We start from the raw sequence: 21,908 nt of genomic DNA, 5'->3' as shown, positions 1-21,908 counted from the left end.
TCAGACGAGCTCAGCTCTCCTTCAGTTTGTCTCTGTAGTTTCACCTCAGCCCTCCAGCTGCTGCTCCTCTGATGATGACTGACAGGTGAGATCAGAGGCAGGAGGACGATGCGTTCAGAGGCCGACCGCCATCACAGTTCCCTGAAGTCCAAGCTGATCAGATCTCATCAGATGTTTCGTCTGACTGACGTTCAGATATTTCATTTCTTATCTCATCACTCAAAGGAAATGATCTGAAGTATTTGTTGTCTTTCTGTCAATCGACTTATCGGTTAATCAATGAATCTCTTTCGCTCCGATCAAAGTTTCAGTTATGAATATGTCCATTTCTCTGCTGGGATCATGATTTCTGGGGGACAAGAAGAGACAGGTGAAGATAAAAAGTGACTAAAAACAAGTAAACAAAGTTCAGCAGGTCAGTCTGACACAGTAATCTGATTGGCTCCCCACAGGTGACGTCAGTTTCCTCTTCACCGGTTTATGAGCAGCTTTTCACAAACGGCCGGTGTCTCCCGGTTTGGAGCCTCTAAAAATACCCGGAGGTGTCACCGTGGCCGCGGAGCCCCGGGTCCTGTGCCGCTGGTGGGGGTCCTGGGTGAGGGGGTCCGGCCTGGCCCCGCCCCGCCGCCCCGCCGCCGCCCAATGAGCTGCAGCCTCCGTATCTCTGCGGGATTAGAGGATGCCCGGGCTGCAGTTGTATATGGTCATGGCAGGGGCATTCCTGGGAGTCCAGCTGAGTGACGCCGAGCTTTTTAAACCTCTGATCCACTTCAGTCCAGACTCTCTCCAGGCCGCCACGCCGCCGTCTGCGCGTCAGAACCCGGACACAGGAGCGAGTCTGTCCGGAGGAAGAAAGGAAAAACTTCTGTCCTCCTCCTTTTCTCCCCTCTCCTCTTACTTTCCTCACACACTGTAATCCCGCAGGAGCCCATGACACCTCCCGGCCTGGACTGACGGACCCGGGATCTGCTCTGTTACCGGAGCGCACGCTTTCACGCTTTACGCAGACTTTGGTGAAGCGCGTCACTCCCAGCAGGCTTGGCACTGCCCCTGCAGCCCCACTTCTCCTTCTTTTCTCTTTTTTCTGCCTTTTCCTCTCTTCCCACTCCGCTTTGTGCTATAAAAGGAGGCCACCATGATGAGCAACAGCAGCTACTTCGAGCCGCAGCTGCCGCCGCAGTTCTACCAGAGCACCGCGGACATCGGCGAGGAGGAGGAGGAGATGCCGGCCACCGAGAAGGACCTGGCCGAGGACGCCCCGTGGAAGAAGATCCAGCAGAACACCTTCACCAGGTGGTGCAACGAGCACCTCAAGTGCATCAACAAGCGGATCAGCGACCTGCAGAAGGACCTGAGCGACGGGCTGAAGCTGATCGGGCTGCTGGAGGTGCTGAGCCAGAAGAAGATGTACAGGAAGTATCACTCCAGACCCAACTTCAGGCAGATGAAGCTGGAGAACGTCTCCGTGGCTCTGGAGTTCCTGGAGAGAGAGCACATCAAGCTGGTCTCTATCGGTGAGTGAGGCGCGCGCGCGGCCGCAGTTTGGAGAGTTTTTACGCAAAATTTACGCAAAACACGAAAAGTTCAACAAAGCGCGTGAGCTGATAGTTCACTGATGAAGGTGATGGTGCCGATGCCGCCACGAGCTCAGAGACACCAGAACTGAGTGTGTAGAAACGGAAACGCGTCATAGTTATTGATTATTCAAACTGGATCAATACCCGATGATCTGTCATGTGACCTGTGCTGAGGCGCGTTTAAAGACCTTAATATGAAACATATGACGTTTCTCACCTGCTCAGGTGGACGGGTCGTTGCCGCCTCTTGTTGTTGGTGTACTGACTGGATTTTATTCTGTTTTAAATGATGAAAAAGTTTTTCTTCATGAATCTATTTGTGCGGTGAAGATCAAATAATTCATCGGTGAATCTATTCAAACTCTCCTTAAAACTCATTAAAACAACCTTTATGACTTTAGCCCTTAAAAAGCCCTAAAATGTACCTGATGGGCCCATTGATGACTTTAAGGCTGTTAAAAAAAGCCTTAAACCATCCAGAAAACCCTTAAACCCCCTTTAGTTCAGCCTTCATCCTGATCTGTGGCTGCTCTTCCTGTTTGTTCCTCCATTAACTGAGAAATGAAGCTGCTTGAAACAGACGAGTTTCACTGCTGTGATCAGCTGATCTGCAGTCAGCTTGTTGATAAATCTGCAGACCTGCTGATGTGGATCTGACCACAGGCCTGTGAATCCTCCACAGCAGATCTCAGAGCAGCAGTACAATCATGTGCTGGAGTAAAAGTACCAACTAAACAGTATAAAAGTACTCTGTTACACATCAGTCATTACCTCCACTGACTCCCTCCAGCCTGGGCTCATACTGGGCTCATACTGGGCTCATATTGGGCTCATACTGGGCTCATACTGGTGAACCTCCATCCTCTGTGATCCACTGAGCCTTTCCAGGATGCCCCTTTCATACCCATCATGATCCTCTCACCTGTCACCAATCAGCCTGTTTACCTGTCCCAGTCTGTGAAACGTGTTGCTGCATCAGATTAATGAACATGATGGTTTGTTTCGAATCAGGTTTCACGTGGATCCTCACAGACCTTCAGATCAGGTCGGATCTCATTCAGGGATCAGATCAGATCTCAGCATGTTTGCAGCCTCAAACCACAGAATCTTCTGTTTCTCGCGGCTTCGTTCACGCCGGGACTCTTCGGCTGCTGGAGGGTCGGGGATCTGTGAGGCCTGGAGGGGGGCAGGGTCTGGTGGGGGAGTGGGGGCTGGGCGGGGGTGTACGAGTATGAGGTGATTGATGGCGGGACAGCTGAGCTCTGCTCTCCCTCCACCAACAGCTGCTGAAAATAGACCCGAGACACACAGAGAGGAAACGGTGAACCGAGATCCACTTCAGTCCAGATCGTCTGTGACGGGAACATGAAGTGGATCTCAGTAGATCCTGGAGATCTGTGCTTCATGACACACTGACACAATTAATCTCATGAATCTGCTCTTTGTAACACGAGACGGCAAAGTTCTCAGAAAGAATCAATAATAGAAAGTTTGATTTCAATCGACAAGATTATTAATCTGAATTTGTTGTGATCCAGGATCAGTTTTCAGATCTGATGTTCTTCTGTTGGATTCTAATATCTAATCTCGAATCTAATCATCAATAATCATCTCTGATCATCTGTAAGGTTGGTGTCTGAACCTCAGCCGTATTTTATTGATCACATGATTGCGACACTTTAACTTCCTGGAAAGCAGATCACGTTCAGTGGTGATGTCACACTGTCCCAGTGTGCCGTCCAATCACAGAGCTTCAAATTAACAGAGATCTGAACTAAATGTCACCCTGATGAGAAAACTGACTTTTACATTAAACTGATTCTGGATCAGTTTTGGATGGCCTCAGTAACCCTGGCGGCAGGCTTTGCTCCGAGCAGCTGAGGGTTGTGGGTATTGTAGCATTCAGAGAGAGGAGCTGATTGGTCAGAACCAATCACATCAGACGTTAAACAGGTTGTGTTTCAGTGCAGCTTTCAGCAGAGGAAACCTCAGATCTGCCACATGGAAAATCAGACTCACAGACAGACTGCTGGGCTGACCTCAGGTCTGCATCGTGACTGATGGACTCCTGTTGGACTCCTGCTGGACTCCTGCTGGACTCCTGCTGGACTCCTGCTGGACCGGCTCTGGTCCGCTCTGGTTCAGTTTGCTGACAGATGGCAGACAAAATGGCGCCGCTGTGGTCAGTGCTGTGAACGCCGACACAGATCAGATCAGGTGACCTTGTTCCCGTTGGAGTCGGCCGCTCGGTTTCTGAGGCTGCTGCTGGTTTACAGAAGGCTGAGTTTGATTGGACGGCTGTCGGCTCGTTGTTTTCCTCTGATCGTCGTTCACTCGCAGATGTTTCTCAGCGCTGTTCGACGCTTCAGCTCCACCTGTTTGCTGATGTTCGGACAGTTTGTTTGAAGATGTGACACTTTTTCTGTTGGACTCCTTCAGGTCTGAACTCCCGGACATGGCCGCGCTGCTCTGCCTCTGATTGGTTGGTAGTCGCTGCCTTCCTGGGTCAGCGTTAGCCAATCAGAGGCGTCTGTTAGCCTTTGGTCGTGATGTCGAGGGATTCACAGATTCTGTCTTCCTTATCAAATTATTTCATAAAGATCTGATCTCACATCTGATTTTAAAATGTGATGTCAAACACACGATGTCTTCGTCTTTAAGTAATGAAGCTGACGTTTCAGCACACAAACCGAAGACAGACGGATGGATGTTTGTTTGTGTTTGACGCGTCACAGAACACATTTTGTCTCCCGCAGGTTCAGTTCTGACAGACTGTTCAGTGTCTCTCTGGAGTCTTTGTCGTCTCTGGACCTTTAAGCTTTGGACGCTCTGGACGGTCTGGACGTCCTGTGTTTAGGGTTATGTCTCTGTGAGTGTCCCTTCAGGCCTGCAGCGTCCTCAGCAGCAGAGACAGAAGCAGGAACAGTGAATTATCAGCTCAGTGAGTCACATGTGACACAAATGTTCTGCTTTGCTGTTAAACTGCTGTCAGACTCTCTCTCTCCAGTCACTCTCTGTGTCTCTCGCCCAGTCTGTAATGGTTTCCATGTGTTGTAGCAGTCAGCACGCAGGAATGTCCTTCTGAAGCCAGCACGCCCCCCCAACACACTCAAACTAATGCACTACACACACTTTATCTGACAGCCGTGTGTGTGTGTGTGTGTGTGTGGTTTTCCTCGTCTTCTTTTCTTCAAACCTGAACGTTAAACTTTGTTGTTGAATTACACGTTGGATTAAATCTGAAGGTGTCAAACATGAACTCTGATGACTCGACGGGAGCCAATCAGACGGCTCGGAGGTTTTTACTGGAACTGACAGAAACTGGCAGACTCGTCGTCAATCAATAACCAATCAATAAACAGATGAACTCTGAGTAACTCAGAGTCAAATCAAACTGATCGTTCTGACTTCATGGGGTCAAAGGTCAGCGACTAGCATGTGAGCAGATCACCAAAGCATCATAAAGACGAAATAACAACAACTAACAGCTGACGTGAACAGTGACCCGCTGATGATGCTGTCTGCTCAGGTCCAGAGTTCAGGTCCAACAGCAGGACCGTGTGCCTGCAGAAACCACCAGAACCACAGAACACCCTCAGAGCCGGAAACCTGAACCCTGACCGTCAGAGGTTGCTCACAGGGACTTTCTTCCTCTCTGGTTTCTGTTTTAATGATGTGAGGCCGTTTTTAACTGGGACCAATTAGCCGGTTCCTCTGTGTAGCTGCAGTCTGCAGATCAGCTGGAGGGTTTCCAGATCAGACCCCGACCCCCCCGAGCCCCCCGAGCCCCCCGAGCCCCGACAGATGATGAGCTCATGTTTCCAGCAGCAGAAAGCATGCGGCTCTGCGGAGGAGAGGATGAGACGGAACGTTCTAGTCAGAACAATCAGGAAAAGGAAGCATCAAAAGCTCTCGTGTGACGCAGCGTTGAACCGACAAAAACCAGATGAGGTGAACTGAAAACAGTAAAGTTTGAAGCTCATGGGAAAGAAACCGCCGGCCTGTAGACATGAACCCTGTCACGGATGAACAAGGTCAGAGGGTTTAACCCTGACAGCCGTCAGCTCTTCGAGCTCGATCTGTCAGACCTGCAGACGTTCATCTGTCGTCTGCATAAACAACCGAATCGTCTGCATACAAACGAACGTGTGAACATCCGAACTGTCCTGCGTCCACTCAGCGCCTCTTCCTCCGTGCTGGACTCATGTGGTCTGAGCTCTGAGAGGATTCAGATCTGCTCGCCTGAATGTGTCCCAGAGCTGCTGCTCACGCCGACGTTTGCTGCATTTAATATGATGCTTCTTTTCTAATGTGACTTCATCTTCAGCGCATTCAGCACGATGAGCCACGCTCTGAGCCAGTGTGTGGCAGCAGGTCAGAGGTCAGAGGTCAGAGGTCAGGTTCACGGTGGCTCCAGCAGGAGATGAAGTGAGGTTTAACATGGCGACGGCCGTCTGGAGGGTGAAAACAGTATGATGGGATGTCGTTCGTCCAGAGGCTTTTACTTTTATTCATAGTTTCAATCATCAGTTTATCATTTATGAAGCAAAACCTCCAGCAGTGTCCCAGATTTTGTGGTGGTTGGAAAAATAGACATTTAGACAAAGTATTCAGACCCTTAACTGAAGTAAAAGTAACAGTACAACTGTGTAAAACGACTTTGTTTCCATCGTCCTTCGATAAACAGGTTTGTGTTAGAAATGAAGGAAAGTGAATCTGTGACTGTTGATGTCAATTGAAGCTGAAGATGCTCGAGTTTAACAGGAATTAAAGAACCAAAAGAACCAAAAGAACGTGTTCTGTTTAAGTTCATATCAGCTTCCTCAGTTTGAGCTCTGAGAGGCTCAGAAATGCTGTTTTTCAGAGGAATCGGGCTGAGAATGACGATTCCTCTGAAAAAGACACATTCAATCCCACACTTTGGACATGTTCCGTAGTTTTGTGGTGAAACGATTATTGATCATTTTGGGCAGTTTTTCTTTATCTGAGTGGAGGCTGTGATGACGCCCCTGAAGCTGAATGTGATCAGTGATCTCTGGGCTTCAGGGATAAAAGTGACTTGACTGTTTATTGAAAAGCTCATTTCAATATGAATGAAAAATGAAAATCACCGTCAGTCGCAGAATGTTGCTGTTTTGGGTGAGATGTCACATAAACTGACAATAAACATTCATGTATTCATATTTAATACACACAGTTTGATAAATGACTGAAATATTCATTGATCACCGGAATCCACTAACCACGATCGCTGTGACATCATTATGACGTCATCATGCGGGTCAGCGTCTCTTCAGAGACTTTATGTGTGAATCTTCACGTGCAGTTTTCCTTTAACTCTAAAATCGTCTGTTTTCTTTATGGAGTTCTGATATGAATCTGATCCGCTGCCTCATCCTTCACGTTCAGCTTGACTCTGAACAACAAAGGTTCAGTCTTCTTCCTGTCAGCCCCCCCACGTCATGTGGTCTGTCCCAGCCGGGGGGTGAAGGGGTGATGAATGCTGCCTGTGTGTGTGTGTGTGTGTGTGTGTGTGTGTGTGAGTGTGTGTCAGCTGTCGTCACAGTTGGTCTGAAGCATTCAGCCAACAGCTGGAGGGTCAACAGATCCTCGACAGGCCGACACTCAGTGCAGAAAACTAGTTCACTACGTTTGATCATGTGCTTCAGCTCAGCTTCGAGGTACTTGTACTTTACTTGAATCGACTCCCTTGAACTTCTACTTATGCTTCAGATGAAAGTATTCGACTTTTTTGCCCGTTTTGATGACTTTAGTCCTGCAGACTCGGAACTTTGATGTTATAATATGAGGAAGACAGAACATGAAGTCATTAAAATGAGCCTCGTCTGAGATGAACACATGAACGATTACTTTATGTCCACTGTGATGGTACTTTAAGTGTGTACTGACGCTGATACTGTTGTACTCTGACCACTGCTCTCCGTGATCATTATGATGAGGAGGAGAAGCCTTTGATGAGCCTGTTTTTGATTGGTTTAAGTCCTCACTTCCTGTCAAATCTGACACAAAAACACACATAATGATGATCTGTCCAGTTCAGTGTGTGTGTGTGTGTGTGTGTGTGTGTGCGTGTGTGTTACTGTGTGTTTCTCGAGCATCTCGACCCTCCAGCTGTTGGCTGGAAACGCACGCTTTAGGTTTTTATGGGTCACAGGTGTGTGTGTGTGTGTGTGTGTGTGTGTGTGTGTGTGTCTTTAAATAGTCTTTGTGAGGTTGAACACTCTTGGGGTTATTCAGGATAAACAACAACACACACATTTATACAGCTGCTGTCCACCTGCTCTGTGTGTGTGTGTGTGTGTGTGTGTGTGTGTGTGTGTGAGGCTTCATTCGTCTCTTTTTTAAATTTTATCACAGTTTTTAAATTCAACCTGAAAGTTTTAAAATGAACATTTGGACAAATCATTCGCTCATTCGAGCTGCAGTCCATCAGATCTCCGTCCAATCAGATTGTGTTCTGTCAGTCACATGATCCAGTCAGGCTCAGACGGGCCTGTGGACATTCAGCCGCTAACCGCCGCTCCAGCCGACGGGTCGATACCTGCTGCCGTGTGCAGAGCTTGTTGTGGGTTCAGAGAGGGTCCAGGTGTGTCTGCTCAGTCACCTGTCGGCCTCGAGGAACAGGAAGTGTTTGAGTTCACCCTGTTCTTCATTCTTTCCGTCCGTCGTCATCGCTCCTCTCTCCTCTCTCCTCTTTCCTTTCCTCTTTCCCTCCATCACTTCCTCTCTCCCCCCGCCAAGTCTTTCTTTCTAAATGTCACATTACACAGTTTCTCCGTCCCCCCCGTCCCCCCCGTCCCCCTCACGCAGCCCTTCTATCAGGACTCCATTGTTTCTCTGCAGCAGGGCGACCTTTATGTTGTTTGTTTGGTAACCGTTGGCGACCGCGAGCGTGCTGTGAGCGTCGGCCGTTAGCGAACAGGACGGGCTGTGTTCCACACAGACGTGTTGTTGTGCGGCTCAGGAGGTGTTTGGCAGAACACCAGAGTTCATTCCTGCCTCACTCTGCTGCAGCGTACGGCGTCTCTGCGGGGACAAAAAGCCTCGTGGCAGCAGCAGCTTTTACGGTCAGCTGACCTCAGAAACAGACTTTTTATTGGTGCTCTGAGTCAGTGCTGCTGATTATGACGTCATCAGTTTGGTGCCTGCATGCACACAGCTGCACCTGCCCTCAGGTGTGCAGTGCCTTGCTCAGAGGCAGCAGGTAGTGATCGATGTCACTCACTGACTTTCACAGCTGATTCGCTGCACATGTCCATCAGAATGTGGACAGCTGAGCACACGGGACGCTGCGTCCATCGACAGCCTTCAGTCCTGGTTTCAGTCAGATGGTGGAGGTCCAGGTCCAGGTCTCATGGTGGGGATCAGGAGGGCCTCACTGTCAAAGCAGTAATACCTCAGAGCGGAAATGCTGCGCAACAAGTTAAAGTCCTGCATTCAGAAAGTTACTTAAAAGTATCAGCAAGTACTTGATGTGAATGAAGTACTTTCCAGCAGCTGAAGCTGGACGAAAACATCTCGTGTGAAGTTTCAGTAAATCAGTTTGAGGAGAAGAAGAACAAACAGCAGCAGCTTCTGTTTCCTGGGGAAAGATTAGAGCGACGCTCCCAACACACGTTTCCTCTCTGAACCCCGGACCTGACTAATCTCTGGACGCTGAGCTTCCTGAGTGTGTGTGTGTGTGTGTGTGTGTGTGTGTGTGTGCGTGTGTGTGTGTGTGTGTTTTCCATTGTCTTTTGGACACAATCATGATATCATATTTTCCTTCTCTGAGCTCAAATGTCTGTTCCTCAACACACACACACACACACACACACACACACACACACACACACACACACTGTAAACACACACTTCATGTCGCTGCAGTTTAGCCACGTTAGCAGTTCATTGTCAGTTCAGGTAAAACTGCTGAAAGGAGTTGAGACGTCAGCTTTTCTTTTAAGACACCTGTGTGGCGTCCTGCGTGGCGTCCTGCGTGTTGTCCTGCGTATTGTCCTGCGTGTTGTCCTGCGTGTTGTCCTGCGTATTGTCCTGCGTGGTGTCCTGCATGGTGTCCTGCGTGTTGTCCTGCGTGGTGTCCTGCATGGTGTCCTGCGTGTTGTCCTGCGTGGCGTCCTGCGTGTTGTCCTGCGTGTTGTCCTGCGTGGCGTCCTGCGTGGCGTCCTGCGTGTTGTCCTGCATGTTGTCCTGCGTGGCGTCCTGCGTGGCGTCCTGCATGAATGAAAGCAGGAACACTGCAGTGACAGTCACCTCAAGGGTGGTCATGTGGAGCGAGGGAGCCAATCAGCACTCAGCAGTCACAGTGACCGGTGCCTGACAGGTGAACCCAGTGACGCTGTGCGTGAAGAGTTTCAGTGTCAGGTCCAGTGAAGCGTCAACAGGTGTGGTTCAAACACTTGAGTGTGTCCATTGAAGCGAAAGCACTGAAAGCAGTTGAAGAGGGAGCTGAAGCTGATTGGCTGAAGCCGAATAAACTCTGTGTGTGTGAGTTACAGCGAACTCGTGTTTTCATCACGACAGTCGGCCAGAACACTCGGATGATTTATGAACGGCTGTTTTCTTTTCTCTGACGCTGTTCCCCCATTGGATGATCCATCAGAAGCCTTACTGGGACTGGGAGGTTCTCATTGGTCTGTTTAGAGATGACACGAGTTCATGTGGTGAAACGGCGTCGACCTCCATCCATCATGAGCTGCGGCGGTTTGGACAAACGTGTTGGTGTGTTTGTTTAAAGCAGAAAGACTCATCAGGATAAAACAAACTAGTTTTTCAGTTTAGGAACAAATCACAGTCCTCCCTCACATTCCTCTGTGTGTGTGTGTGTGTGTGTGTGTGTGTGTGTGTGTGTGTGTGTGTCTCCATGTGTTTCCTATTTAAACTGACCTCATTCCTCAGACCGGGCCTTCGATGACATCATCCTGCAGCAGATCTTTGCTGTCGACGGATGAAACTTTCACATTAAAACGAGTCTCCTGACAGCTGAGAGATAAACAACGTGAAGCCATGAACTTTTATTTTGGCGGACAGGTCGAAAGTTCGTGAGCAGAACGGGAAACTGGGTCACACGAGCTGATCACAGAACGTTAGAAAACCAATGTTTTGACCACCGGCTGAGACGTAATTAAACCACAGAAATTTACTGGCCTCTAATTGGCTGAAAGTTTACGTTCATAGCCTTCGGTTAAAAATGTCCTCAGTGCTTGAAGCGCAGGATTTCCTGTTCTTGCTGTTTCTCCAGCAGTTGACATGTCCTCATTTAAACTGTTTTCTGTCTGTCCCTCAGACTCTAAAGCCATCGTGGACGGGAACCTGAAGCTGATCCTGGGTCTGATCTGGACCCTGATCCTACATTACTCCATCTCCATGCCCATGTGGGAGGACGAGGACGACGAAGACGCCAAGAAGCTGACCCCCAAACAGCGTCTGCTGGGCTGGATCCAGAACAAGGTGCCCCAGCTCCCCATCACCAACTTCCACCGAGACTGGAGGGACGGCAAGGCACTGGGAGCACTGGTGGACAACTGCGCCCCTGGTAGGTCCACAAGAACATTGATACCCCAGATTTTAATTAGCGATTAATGAAAATGAGTCATCAGGTGAACAAGAAACTAGAAATGACTTTCATTGGTTCATTTAAAGCCTTGAAATGTCTCGACGCGCTGATTCTGTGGAGCGTCTGAAGTGTCTTTGTGTGGCAGCCATGACTGAAACTGGAAGACAGTGAAGTGGACGCGCAGCAGACAGCTGAGCTTTCACGTGAAGTGTGAACGCCGAATGAAGCTGAAGCGCGAGTTCACGTGTGAACGCCGGGGGAAGTTCAAACGGCAGTGCCAGGAAGCGTCAGCTGATGAGGAAGAGTTGAAAGGAGCTGAAGAGTCACTGGATGTCAAGCACTGAAAGAGGTTTATGTACTGAAGAGTTAAAGTTCAAGCAGTAAAAGGAAGTGATGTGAAAGTGCTGAAAGCAGTTGAAGCGTCGGACGGGACGCTGCAGGAAGCGTCCGTTCACGGCCTGATTCTGACCTCCTCTGACCCTCACCGGTCCTCGTAAAGACACAGCTGTCCTGCTCAGTGTGTCACGTCACTTTAATCCTCTTAGCGGCTTTATGACGGACGTGTGTGTCAGTGTTTGTGTTTCATGTGTTGACAGGAAACACTTCACTGCTTCACTGCTTCACTGCTTCACTGCTTCACTGCGTCCTCTGAGCAGGTAATGCTGGTGATCAGACGGTTGAGATGGAGACGTGTTGATTGATTGATTGTTGTGCATTCGATCAGTGCTCGCCGTCTGAGGACGGAGCGTCACGTGTTTCCTGGTTTTATTCGTGACTGTGTCGGTTTTATTTTGTGTTGTGTTCTTCTGTGTGAGTTCACGTGGCTTCGTGCACTGATGCGTTTAAGAGGTGTTGCCTTTGAAATTGAAGGTTTTTGTGCAGAAATATAAAAGCTCTTTGCGTCGTGCTGTCTGCAGGGTAATCATAAGAAAACATTCGAACACACTGATTCATATTCTCACGTTCGCTGTGTTTCAGTTTAGTCTTTTTTGGCCCAACGCTCTTCTTTCTGCTGAAAGTCTCATCTGTCGTGTCGCAGGTTTGTGGTTCAGCTTGTCTCTGTGCTGCCTTCAGGTCTGTGTCCAGACTGGGAAACATGGGATCCCAGTCAGCCGGTGGAGAACGCCAGAGAGGCCATGCAGCAGGCTGACGACTGGCTCGGAGTGCCACAGGTGACCTTTACCTGTTTGTTAACCTTTGTGCTTTAGCTTTAGCGAACACACAACGTCACAACAAGGAGAATGTGGCCACCAAACGAAAACATGAAGGAATATTATTAATATAGTTTTCACTTCAAGAATCAATTACAAACATTCTAAATAAGTAAAATAACTCTTTCACTGTTAAAAAACTTGTTTAACTGGTTATTCAGAATCATTTCAAAGCTAAAAGTTTAGGAAATTATGGGTCCGTAAACATAATCTTAGAAAGTCGTACGTCCCCCAACCCCCAAAGATCTTGACAACAAAACTGAAGATTTATTTATTAACTGTTGAACTTTTCTGTTTACCAGCATGGATTTTGTATTTATGAGCTCAAAACTGTATTTTCCTCCTTGATTTCAGATGTATTTGCTTCAGTTTCAGTTCAGTTCATTTGAACCTGCTTTGTCTTCGTAGAGCTGACCTGAACCCTGAACTGAGCAGGATGTGATGTAGTTTTCATGTGTAATCGGTCTTTTTCAGAGTCGTCGGCGTGATGCAGGAACTTTCCTTTCACGTGTGCTGAATGTCGATCTGGTCTATTTCCAGACTGCAGAGCGATCCTGCAGCCAGCACTTTAAATCAGCAGCAGAGTGGAGACAAAACACCGAGCGCAGAATCAGATGATGAACAATCGTTGACCCGTTAGTCAAAGACATAAAGTCATAGTTTCCATCTTTCCAGCTGCTTCCTGCGTTGATAAATGATGATGTTTCAAAGTGAAGCAGATGTTTTAATGTTTGTAAAGCAGCAGAAAATCACTAAACTCTGACTTCTGTCTGAAATCTTTGCTCTGTTCATGTTGACGATCGTCACCGGAAACTCTGACTTTGATACCTGCTGGTCTTCTTCTACGCTTCCTGTCTGTCTGACAGGGGATTAAACTAACCAATCAGAAGCTTAGAAGACAAGGTGACCGTAGTGTTAGAACGAGGAGTTTAAAGCAGCTGTGAAGTTTATTTTTTGATAAATGTGAATCTGAGGGAACGACAAAAGTGACACGTGGGGTTCCTCAAAGCCTCGTTCTCGGTCCTCTTCTGTTCAACGTCCTCATGCTCCAGCTAAAGAGAATGATCATGAAAAAAAAGCTCCAGTGATTCTCAGATTTACAGAACTAATATTCACAAAATCAAACTCACAACATTTCCTGCAGTTAAAGAAAGAAAACACTGAACTGACTGAAGAGCAGGGTCACTGCTCGTCTTCATCACTAATGTCCGTTTTGGGTTGTTTCATTTCTATTTGATTTAATTCTGTATTAAATGTCTTTTTATTTGACTTTGTGTTTCTTGTGCCTCGTCTTCAGGCCTTTTCGTGTCTTATGAAACACATTGAGAGACGCTGCATGAAGAAACTGTCCTCTGTACTGTTTGACCGTGGAGTCACTGATACTTTTACTTAAGCGGAGGATTTGAAAACGTCTGCTAACGAACAACAGAATCCATTACAGGAGCAGCTGTTTAACATTTCACAGACCTTTCATGTGTTCACCAGCTGCTCGACGCTCTAACTCATTCCTCCATTATTTTGTCTTGTTAGTCCCAGAAAAGATTTTCTCTCTGTAGTCCGTCTCCAGTTTTTCTTCCATTAATGATTCTGGACTCAATACAGTCAGATCTGATATGAGCAATCAGTTCCATGATCCTCCCTTTAATGAGGCTCTGTGATGTGTTTCTGGCAGAAAGTGACTTTTTAACCAGTGAATGTGCTCATCATGTGTTCATCCCCTCGGCCTTCAGGTGATCGCTCCAGAGGAGATCGTTGATCCGAACGTGGACGAGCACTCTGTGATGACCTACCTGTCTCAGTTCCCCAAATCTAAACTGAAGCCCGGCGCCCCCCTGAGGGCAAAGACGCTGCACCCAAAGAGGGCCAAAGCCTATGGACCAGGTGAGAAAACCAGCGTCCGTCCAAAACCTGACCAGTTTGAATCGACTTTTATCAGCTTCAAGTGAAAACCAGCTGTGTGCTGCTTACATGTTTCCCTGCTGGAAAGATTTCCATGTTTTTAAAAGTAACCAGGAAGGTTTTGGTTTCAGGTATTGAACCTCGAGGGAACGTGGTTCTGAAACCAGCAGAGTTTCTGGTGGAGACAGTGGAGGCCGGACTGGGTGAAGTTCTGGTTTATGTGGAAGATCCAGAGGGACACACGGAGGAGGTTGGAACACACACTCTTATTTTCTATTCAGTCAAGCACAGCAAAGTGTTAACTGATGTTTATTGTCTGTCTGTGTCCATCAGGCCAGAGTGATCCCCAACAACGACAAGAACAGAAGCTACTCTGTGGTCTACCTGCCCAAAGTGGAGGGGCTCCACAAAGTAAGAAGAATCACTGCACCAACCAGAAAGCATATGTCTGCTGGTTAGCTTACAGAGCTATCAGCTACTTCGACTCCTTTAGCGAATGGAGCATCTCGAGACTTTAGCATGGAAATTTAGTTCCTGGTTTAGTCTCAGATTTAGTTCCCGGTTGAATAATTGAGGTTACTCATTAGGTCAATGGAAGTGACCCGTCAGAAACCCTGACAGGCCTGCGTGTCACTGCTTCTCCCAGGTGAAGGTGCTGTTTGCTGGCCAGGACATCGACAGAAGTCCCTTCATGGTGAACGTTTCGAAGGCCATGGGCGACCCGACCAGAGTTCAGGCCCGCGGGCCGGGGCTGCAGCAGATGGGCAACGTGGCCAACAAACCGACATACTTTGACATTTACACTGCAGGTACTCACTCTGAAACTGAACACTGAACTATATAATGAGTCACAATGTTACGTTTATAATCTGTGTATATTTCAGATTTAGGTAAATACGCACTTAAAGATGCAACAAAAAAAGGCTTTAATGCTGCAAAGCACAACATGACTTCACAAAGCAAAGCAGCGACAGTGAGACTTTGACGTTCGTCTTTCAGTCTCTGGAAGTCTTGTTGTCCCTCTGTCTGTCCATCAGGGGCGGGTGCTGGAGACGTAGGCGTCATCATTGTTGATTCAAATGGTCGGAGGGATACAGTGGAGATTGTCTTGGAGAACAAAGGCGACAGTATTTTCCGGTGCACCTATGTTCCCGTCCTGGAGGGACCTCACACCGTCTATGTGACCTTTGCCGGACAGCAGATTCCCAGAAGCCCTTTCACTGTCCAAATCTCAGAGGGTAGGTTTTACACATGGAAATCTGCCACACGGGATGTTGTCAGTTCTGACCTTTTGTTCTCAGTGGTGTCTGTGGTTCCTTAAAAAGTTTCAAATTTATATGGAAACCATATTTTTGTCATTTAATTTCTGTGTAACATTAACAAGAACCTGAAGCCTGCAGATATTTTGACTTCGTTTAGTACATCATCTAATCTGAACCACATAATGAACCTTTTGACCCCCCCGTAACCATCATCTGCTACTCAGCATTTATTTCTAATCCGAGTGAGTGTCACATTGACATCTGATGTCCAGACTGACTGATTAAAGAACAGAAAGTTACTGATTTCCATAACAGTATAAAATCTGCAGTTCAGTCTGGGTCCAGGTCTGATGGGACAGTCAGCGCTTGCTCCTCAGTACTGGGTTTATTGGCTGACGCTGTGCGCTCTCATGGTTTTGGGCTGTGGTGTTCGGTCTTGTCCTCGGTGCTCCACTGGTCTGCTGGCAGAGATGTGGACTCTGACTTAAATGGGAGTTGGACGGTTTGACAGACAGATAATAATGGATGGATCTTTGTCTAGTAGGACTTGCCTGTCTTGACTTGGACATGGTTTAGGACTCAACTCGAGACCTGATTGTCTTGACTTTGACTTGTCAATCAAGTCTGAATTGCCAATCTTGACTTGGAACTTGCTGCCTAGATAAAGGATTTCCAATGTTGACTTTGGATTTTTGTCATTATCAGGTCTTGTCTGTCTTAAGTTTGGACATGGCCCTGGACTTTTCGTAACTTACTAAACTTGATAATTTTGGAAGCTGACTTGGGGATTGCCGGTACTGACTTGGGACTTGTCTGTCTTAATTTGGGACTTGGCTTTCTCACTTTTTGAGTTGACCCTGTACTTTGTGTTTTGACCTGATGTAGAACGTGACTTTGGGCTCGATTTAGGACTTTGGACTTGTAATCTTTATTTGAGACTTCTGCTTGTGACTTAAGGTGACTTGACTTGTTAGTCTGTACTTGGTTAGAGTATTAGCGAACTTGTCATTTGAGGAACCCGACTTGGTCCCAACCTCTGCCTGCTGGTCCGGCAGCCTGGCAGTCTGCTGGTCCAGGTGTTGACTGGTCTGGAGGTCTCTGTCCCGTCTCTGCCTGTGCACAAATGTATCATCACTGTTGTTCCCTCCTTCAGTTTCACAGAGCGTCCCGCCTCCCGGGTCTCCGGTGCAGACTGGACCTCAGTCCATACGCACCTCACCCTCAGACAAGACAAAGAGAGGCCCCCCTCCAACACCGCCCAAACCCAGGCGACCAAGTTAGTATAGGCCGGGGGTGGGGGTGTGACTGGAGCCTGCCTGCGCTAGCCTGGTTTCCTTCCACCTCAACTCAAAACCATCCCTGCCTCTGACCTCTGGAGGGCGTTTCCCAGCTTTACAGCATGTGCAGCATCCGCTTCGTCCTGAGCAGCTTTACCTTCTTCTACAGCCCAGACGCAGGGTGAATGTGGATGTCTCAGGGTTCATGTCCGCCTCAACTGTGCTTTTATTCTCCTGCAGTTCTTTCCTTTTGCCCACTTCTGAAAAAACTACAGACATCCAAGTTAGCTGCAGTGTCCCAGTTTTTCGTTCTGAGTTTTTAAAACTAGTCATCCAGATATCTGACCACTGATTGGTCACTGACGTCTGTTTCAATCAGAGAAGGCTGTGTGTGTGTGTGTGTGTGTGTGTGTGTGTGTGTGTGTGTGTGTGTGTGTGTGTGTGTGTAGCGAATCATGTTTTTAAACACATGGACCTTCATCATTATCATCCTCATCACTGTTTCCTGCTTCACTTCCTGTTCCTCGTAACCAGCATTAATAACCTTGTCTTCCTCCTCCACTCTTCTGATTTCACAGTGATTCTCAGCTTCGTGTGTTCTGCCTGTGAATAATTCTCCTTTGAACATTTTGTCGTCAAGTTTTCTTCTTCTCTGGTTGAAGTCGTGCAGCTGCAGCTCGTCACACTGATGATCCTGGTTCTGCTTCTTCCTTTCAGCCTCAAACCGCTTCTCTCAGCGCTGATCAGCTGACTAACAGAGATAAACCTGCAGCCGTGTGTGTGTGTGTGTGTGTGTGTGTGTGTGTGTGTGCGTGTGTGCGTGTGTTTAGTTTTCCCTGATGAGGTTAAATCCTCACTTTTACTTTGAGGGTTAGTTTAATCGTGCTCGTCTTCACACTCACAGAATGTATATTAGCAGCATTTTGTCTCGTTATTCTTCATGATCAAGCAGTTGAAATGTTAAATTTGTTTAATGTTTCACTTGTTTGTGCTCCTAAATTAATCATTTAAAACACAATTAGTGTTTGTGTGCAGTACTTAATTTGAATATATAGATTCTGAACATGTACCACAAATTATTAATTAGAACCTCTGATTGGACGTGAGGACGAGTCAGCAGGATTAGAACAGCAGGAGTGTGTGTTGGTGTGAATGTTTGTGCCAGTTGCATCGTCAGTTTCGTGTCATCTCCCAGTCTAACCAGCGTCTTCTGATTGGTCCTCACAGCCTGTAACCCGAACGCTTGCAGGGCGTCGGGAAGAGGTCTGCAGCCGAAAGGCCTGAGGGTGAAAGAGGTGGCAGATTTTAAAGTTTACAGCAAAGGCGCCGGCAGCGGAGAGCTCAAAGTCACCGTGAGGGGACCAAGTAAGACGACGTGATGCCAAAACACATTTCAGCTCTCAGCTTTCCTTCATTTTTCATTTTTACATGCAGCTTTACAGCCGGTCACGAGCAGCACTGACCGTGGCTGATATTTCTGTTTGAATCCAGAGGGCCTGGAGGAGCCGGTGAAGGTTCTCGAGATGGAAAATGGGATTTATGAGTGTAATTATTACCCCATCATGACGGGAAAATACCTGGTAATCATCACCTGGGGAGGACACAGCATCCCACGCAGGTGAGACATTCACCCATTCATCTCCTGTGCGGGTAATATCACTGAGGGAGTGAATGCAAATAGTTTAATCTCAGTGTTTTCATGGAGCTGCAGAGGGAACCCAGGACGGAACCCTGAGGTCCTCCAGTGGGTTTACACAGAGAGCAGTAACACCACATGTTCATCTGTCTGTATGAAGCTGACTTTTACTCGTTTTTGATGTGTTTTGATGCGTGTAAAGACTTTTGTCAGAACACATTAACATATTGGAGCGTTATGGTGATCAAGATATTAACTACAGAACCCTGAGGGCTCCACAGGCCCCGATGTGTGTCGACCGATGAAGATATAAAGCATACAAGGCTAAAGAGTTAAACGTATATAAGACATGGTGACTGTACCCAATGATCCCTGCAGAGCTGCGATTAACGATTATTGTCATTATCAGTTAATCTATTGATTACTTCTTTATATCCAAGTGTGATGTCATCATCATCAGTTCTAATCGTATGATTGTGTGCATGTGTGTGCTTTCAGTCCATTTGAGGTTCAGGTGAGCGAGGAGGCGGGGCCTCAGAAGGTGAGGGCTTGGGGTCCAGGTCTGGAGACCGGTATGGTGGGGAAGAGTGCAGACTTTGTTGTGGAGGCCATCGGCACGGAGGTGGGAACACTCGGTACGTCACAACAACTCACCTGCCGCTCCGAATGAGTGACAGGTGGCCGGGGGCGGGGATTAAAGATGTTACCTGGTGCCCTGAGACTCTTTGTCCAGAGAAAGAAATAAAGTGTCTCAGTCACTACGAGAGTTAAACAGCATGAAGTTATCGAGTGTGTGCTGAAGTTTGTTTCACTGATTGTCTGCAGGTTTCTCCATCGAGGGTCCGTCTCAGGCCAAGATCGAGTGTGACGACAAAGGTGACGGGTCATGTGACGTTCGATACTGGCCGACTGAACCGGGCGACTACGCTGTGCACGTCATCTGTGATGACGAGGACATCAAGGACAGTCCCTTCATGGCTCACATCCTGCCTGCTGCCAATGATGTCTTCCCAGAAAACGTGAGTCCAGGAGCGGTCTGGTTTTAAAGCGATTTCACATATTTAGGTGTTAAACATGTGTTGAAGATTCTGTCCTCCTCAGGTGAAATGTTACGGTCCAGGTCTGGAGCCGCTGGGCTGCATCGTCAACAAACCGGCCGACTTCACCATTGACACCCACGGAGCCGGCCGAGGAGAGCTGAAGCTCTACGCTCAGGTGACAGTTTATCAAATAATGTTCAGATATAATGTTTTACAATCCTAACTGCTGTTTGTGGATTCATTTCCCTGCTGCATTCATGTGTTCATTCATTTTACTGCTGTAGATATTTCAGCTTGAGCTCGTTGAACTACTTTATATACTGTTGGCTGCTTCAATCTGCAGCAATGCATCATAGTTCGGTTGGAGATAAGTGAAATCTGTGTTCTTGCTTCCAGGATGCAGAAGGTTTCCCCATCGACATACAGATCACAGATAATGGAGACAGCACCTTCTTCTGTGTTTACATTCCCACCAAACCCATCAAACACACCATCATCATCACCTGGGGGGAGGTCAACGTTCCCAACAGCCCCTTTAGGGTAAACCACCGCACAGAGAAGCTCGTCACATGATGCAGAGTCCGAACTCTGAATGAGGTTAACTGGAAAGCAGGTTGCTGTATAAAAGCAGCTGTTTGGGGTAAAGTCAGAGACAAAACTCAGATGATTAAACAAACATCTGACATTAACGCTGAATACGAAGAGCTGTGGACACGGCAGCAGGTCCAGTGATGCTAACCTTCATCAGACCTCATAATGACGTCATTCTTCTGTGTCTTGTTTTGTTCAGTTCACAAAGTGCAGCACACAGTGAAGTTCAATACTTGACTTAAAAAATACTTAAAAGTAAAATGAAAGTAACAGTACACAAAAAATGACTTTGGTACAGTAACTGCACTTCTTTACGTCCAACATCTGCAGTCCCATTGGTTGATGCGGTTGTTTGCTCTTTGTTTACACAGGTGACGATCGGAGAAGGCAGCCATCCAGAGAATGTGAAGGTCTACGGTCCAGGTGTGGAGAAGGCGGGACTGAAGGCCAACGAGCCAACGTACTTCACTGTGGACTGCAGCGAGGCCGGACAGGGTGGGACACGGTTCAGATCAACGTCTTCTATCCTGTTGTGTTTGATGTTACATTGGTTGTTTTTTCTTCTTGTTTCTTGTGGATGCTGCTGAAGGATGGCATGAAACAGGTTTATTATCACCTGCAGGTGATGTCAGCATAGGGATCAAGTGTGCTCCAGGTGTGGTTGGTCCCGCAGAGGCCGACATCGACTTTGACATCATCAAGAACGACAACGACACGTTCACGGTGAAGTACACGCCCCCAGGTGCCGGTCAGTACACCATCATGGTGCTGTTCGCGGATCAGGTGAGAGCGCAGACAGGTAAACTGGATCTGTTTCCTGTTAAAACCAGGCGTTAAACAAACCTCTCATCTTTAATGTTGAAACAGGAAATTCCCATCAGTCCCTTCAGAATAAAGGTGGATCCTTCCCACGATGCAGCTAAAGTACGAGCCGAAGGACCTGGACTCAACAAGACAGGTGATGAGTGATCACATACATGAGGACGTGGTAAACAGGTGGAGGTGCTGGTATGAATGTTCGGAATGAGTCACTGTGAGCCCTTCAGGTGAAGTCACACAAAGAGCACAAATGACTCGGCTCTCTTGAGGTTTTCCTGTTTTGTATTGAAGTCAGCAGATGAGTTTCCTGTGAAAATCCTCCTCACTTCCTGTCTGAACAGTGATGCTCTGTGTCAGAAACCTTCAGATTGGTTAGATTTGTGTCATATATGTTTTATTTCTACTGAACTTTCTGCAGGCGTTGAAGTGGGAAAACCGACTCACTTCACCATTTACACAAAGGGAGCTGGTAAAGCCCAGCCGGAGGTTCATTTCACCGCAGCAGCTAAAGGCGAAGCAGTCAGAGACTTCGAGATCATCGACAACCATGACTACTCGTACACCGTCCGCTACACGGCGGTGCAGCAGGTCAGAGGTCGACGCTTTCATTTGGTGGATTCATCATGTGTGAGCTGATTGATGGCTGATAGTAACTACTTTGTGTCTCCATCAGGGGAACATGTCCATCACTGTGTGTCACGGAGGAGACCCCATCCCTAAAAGTCCATTTAACATCACTGTGGCCCCCCCGCTGGACCTCAACAAGGTCAAAGTTCAAGGTTTGAACAACAGTGAGTACATCTCAGTTTTAACTGAGCTCTATTTTAACAGTACTTTCACGTAAAGTTTCACGTATTTCAACATGAAGCATTGCTTGAACTTTGCAGTCTGGTCTGGAAACATCAGTGGTTCCCAGTAGCGATACAACAAAAATACAAATATACTGTAATATGTAATATGCAAAATATAAAATTATGTCTGTGTTGATAAACTAAAGGCAATGTTACAAAATTTATTGC

General features: G+C 47.4%; 1 protein-coding gene across 8 annotated transcripts in view; it reads left to right on the top strand.

Moving 5' to 3' along the window:
* Positions 1-666: 666 nt before the first annotated feature.
* flncb (filamin C, gamma b (actin binding protein 280)) overlaps positions 667-21,908 on the top strand; it is a 41,326-nt gene continuing 20,084 nt past the window's right edge. For 4 of the 8 annotated variants that reach the window (XM_076721643.1, XM_076721642.1, XM_076721640.1 and 1 more), the window contains exons 1-19: positions 668-1,514; positions 10,885-11,133; positions 12,229-12,326; positions 14,096-14,246; positions 14,396-14,514; positions 14,598-14,675; positions 14,911-15,073; positions 15,302-15,502; positions 18,031-18,168; positions 18,295-18,421; positions 18,938-19,074; positions 19,265-19,458; positions 19,541-19,654; positions 19,876-20,019; positions 20,442-20,565; positions 20,693-20,853; positions 20,938-21,028; positions 21,308-21,477; positions 21,563-21,680. In XM_076721643.1, the coding sequence (XP_076577758.1) occupies positions 1,136-1,514; positions 10,885-11,133; positions 12,229-12,326; positions 14,096-14,246; positions 14,396-14,514; positions 14,598-14,675; positions 14,911-15,073; positions 15,302-15,502; positions 18,031-18,168; positions 18,295-18,421; positions 18,938-19,074; positions 19,265-19,458; positions 19,541-19,654; positions 19,876-20,019; positions 20,442-20,565; positions 20,693-20,853; positions 20,938-21,028; positions 21,308-21,477; positions 21,563-21,680 (2,956 nt within the window). In that variant the 5' untranslated portion in view covers positions 668-1,135. Of the gene's footprint in view, positions 1,515-10,884; positions 11,134-12,228; positions 12,327-14,095; positions 14,247-14,395; positions 14,515-14,597; positions 14,676-14,910; positions 15,074-15,301; positions 15,503-16,679; positions 16,803-18,030; positions 18,169-18,294; positions 18,422-18,937; positions 19,075-19,264; positions 19,459-19,540; positions 19,655-19,875; positions 20,020-20,441; positions 20,566-20,692; positions 20,854-20,937; positions 21,029-21,307; positions 21,478-21,562; positions 21,681-21,908 lie in introns of all 8 variants that reach the window. The other 4 variants (XM_076721639.1, XM_076721637.1, XM_076721636.1 and 1 more) reach the window with 3 other exon arrangements.

Source organism: Chaetodon auriga, chromosome 22 (assembly GCF_051107435.1).
Source record: "Chaetodon auriga isolate fChaAug3 chromosome 22, fChaAug3.hap1, whole genome shotgun sequence".
Classification (NCBI taxonomy): domain Eukaryota; kingdom Metazoa; phylum Chordata; class Actinopteri; order Chaetodontiformes; family Chaetodontidae; genus Chaetodon; species Chaetodon auriga.
This window is presented reverse-complemented; position numbering and strand designations above follow the sequence as displayed.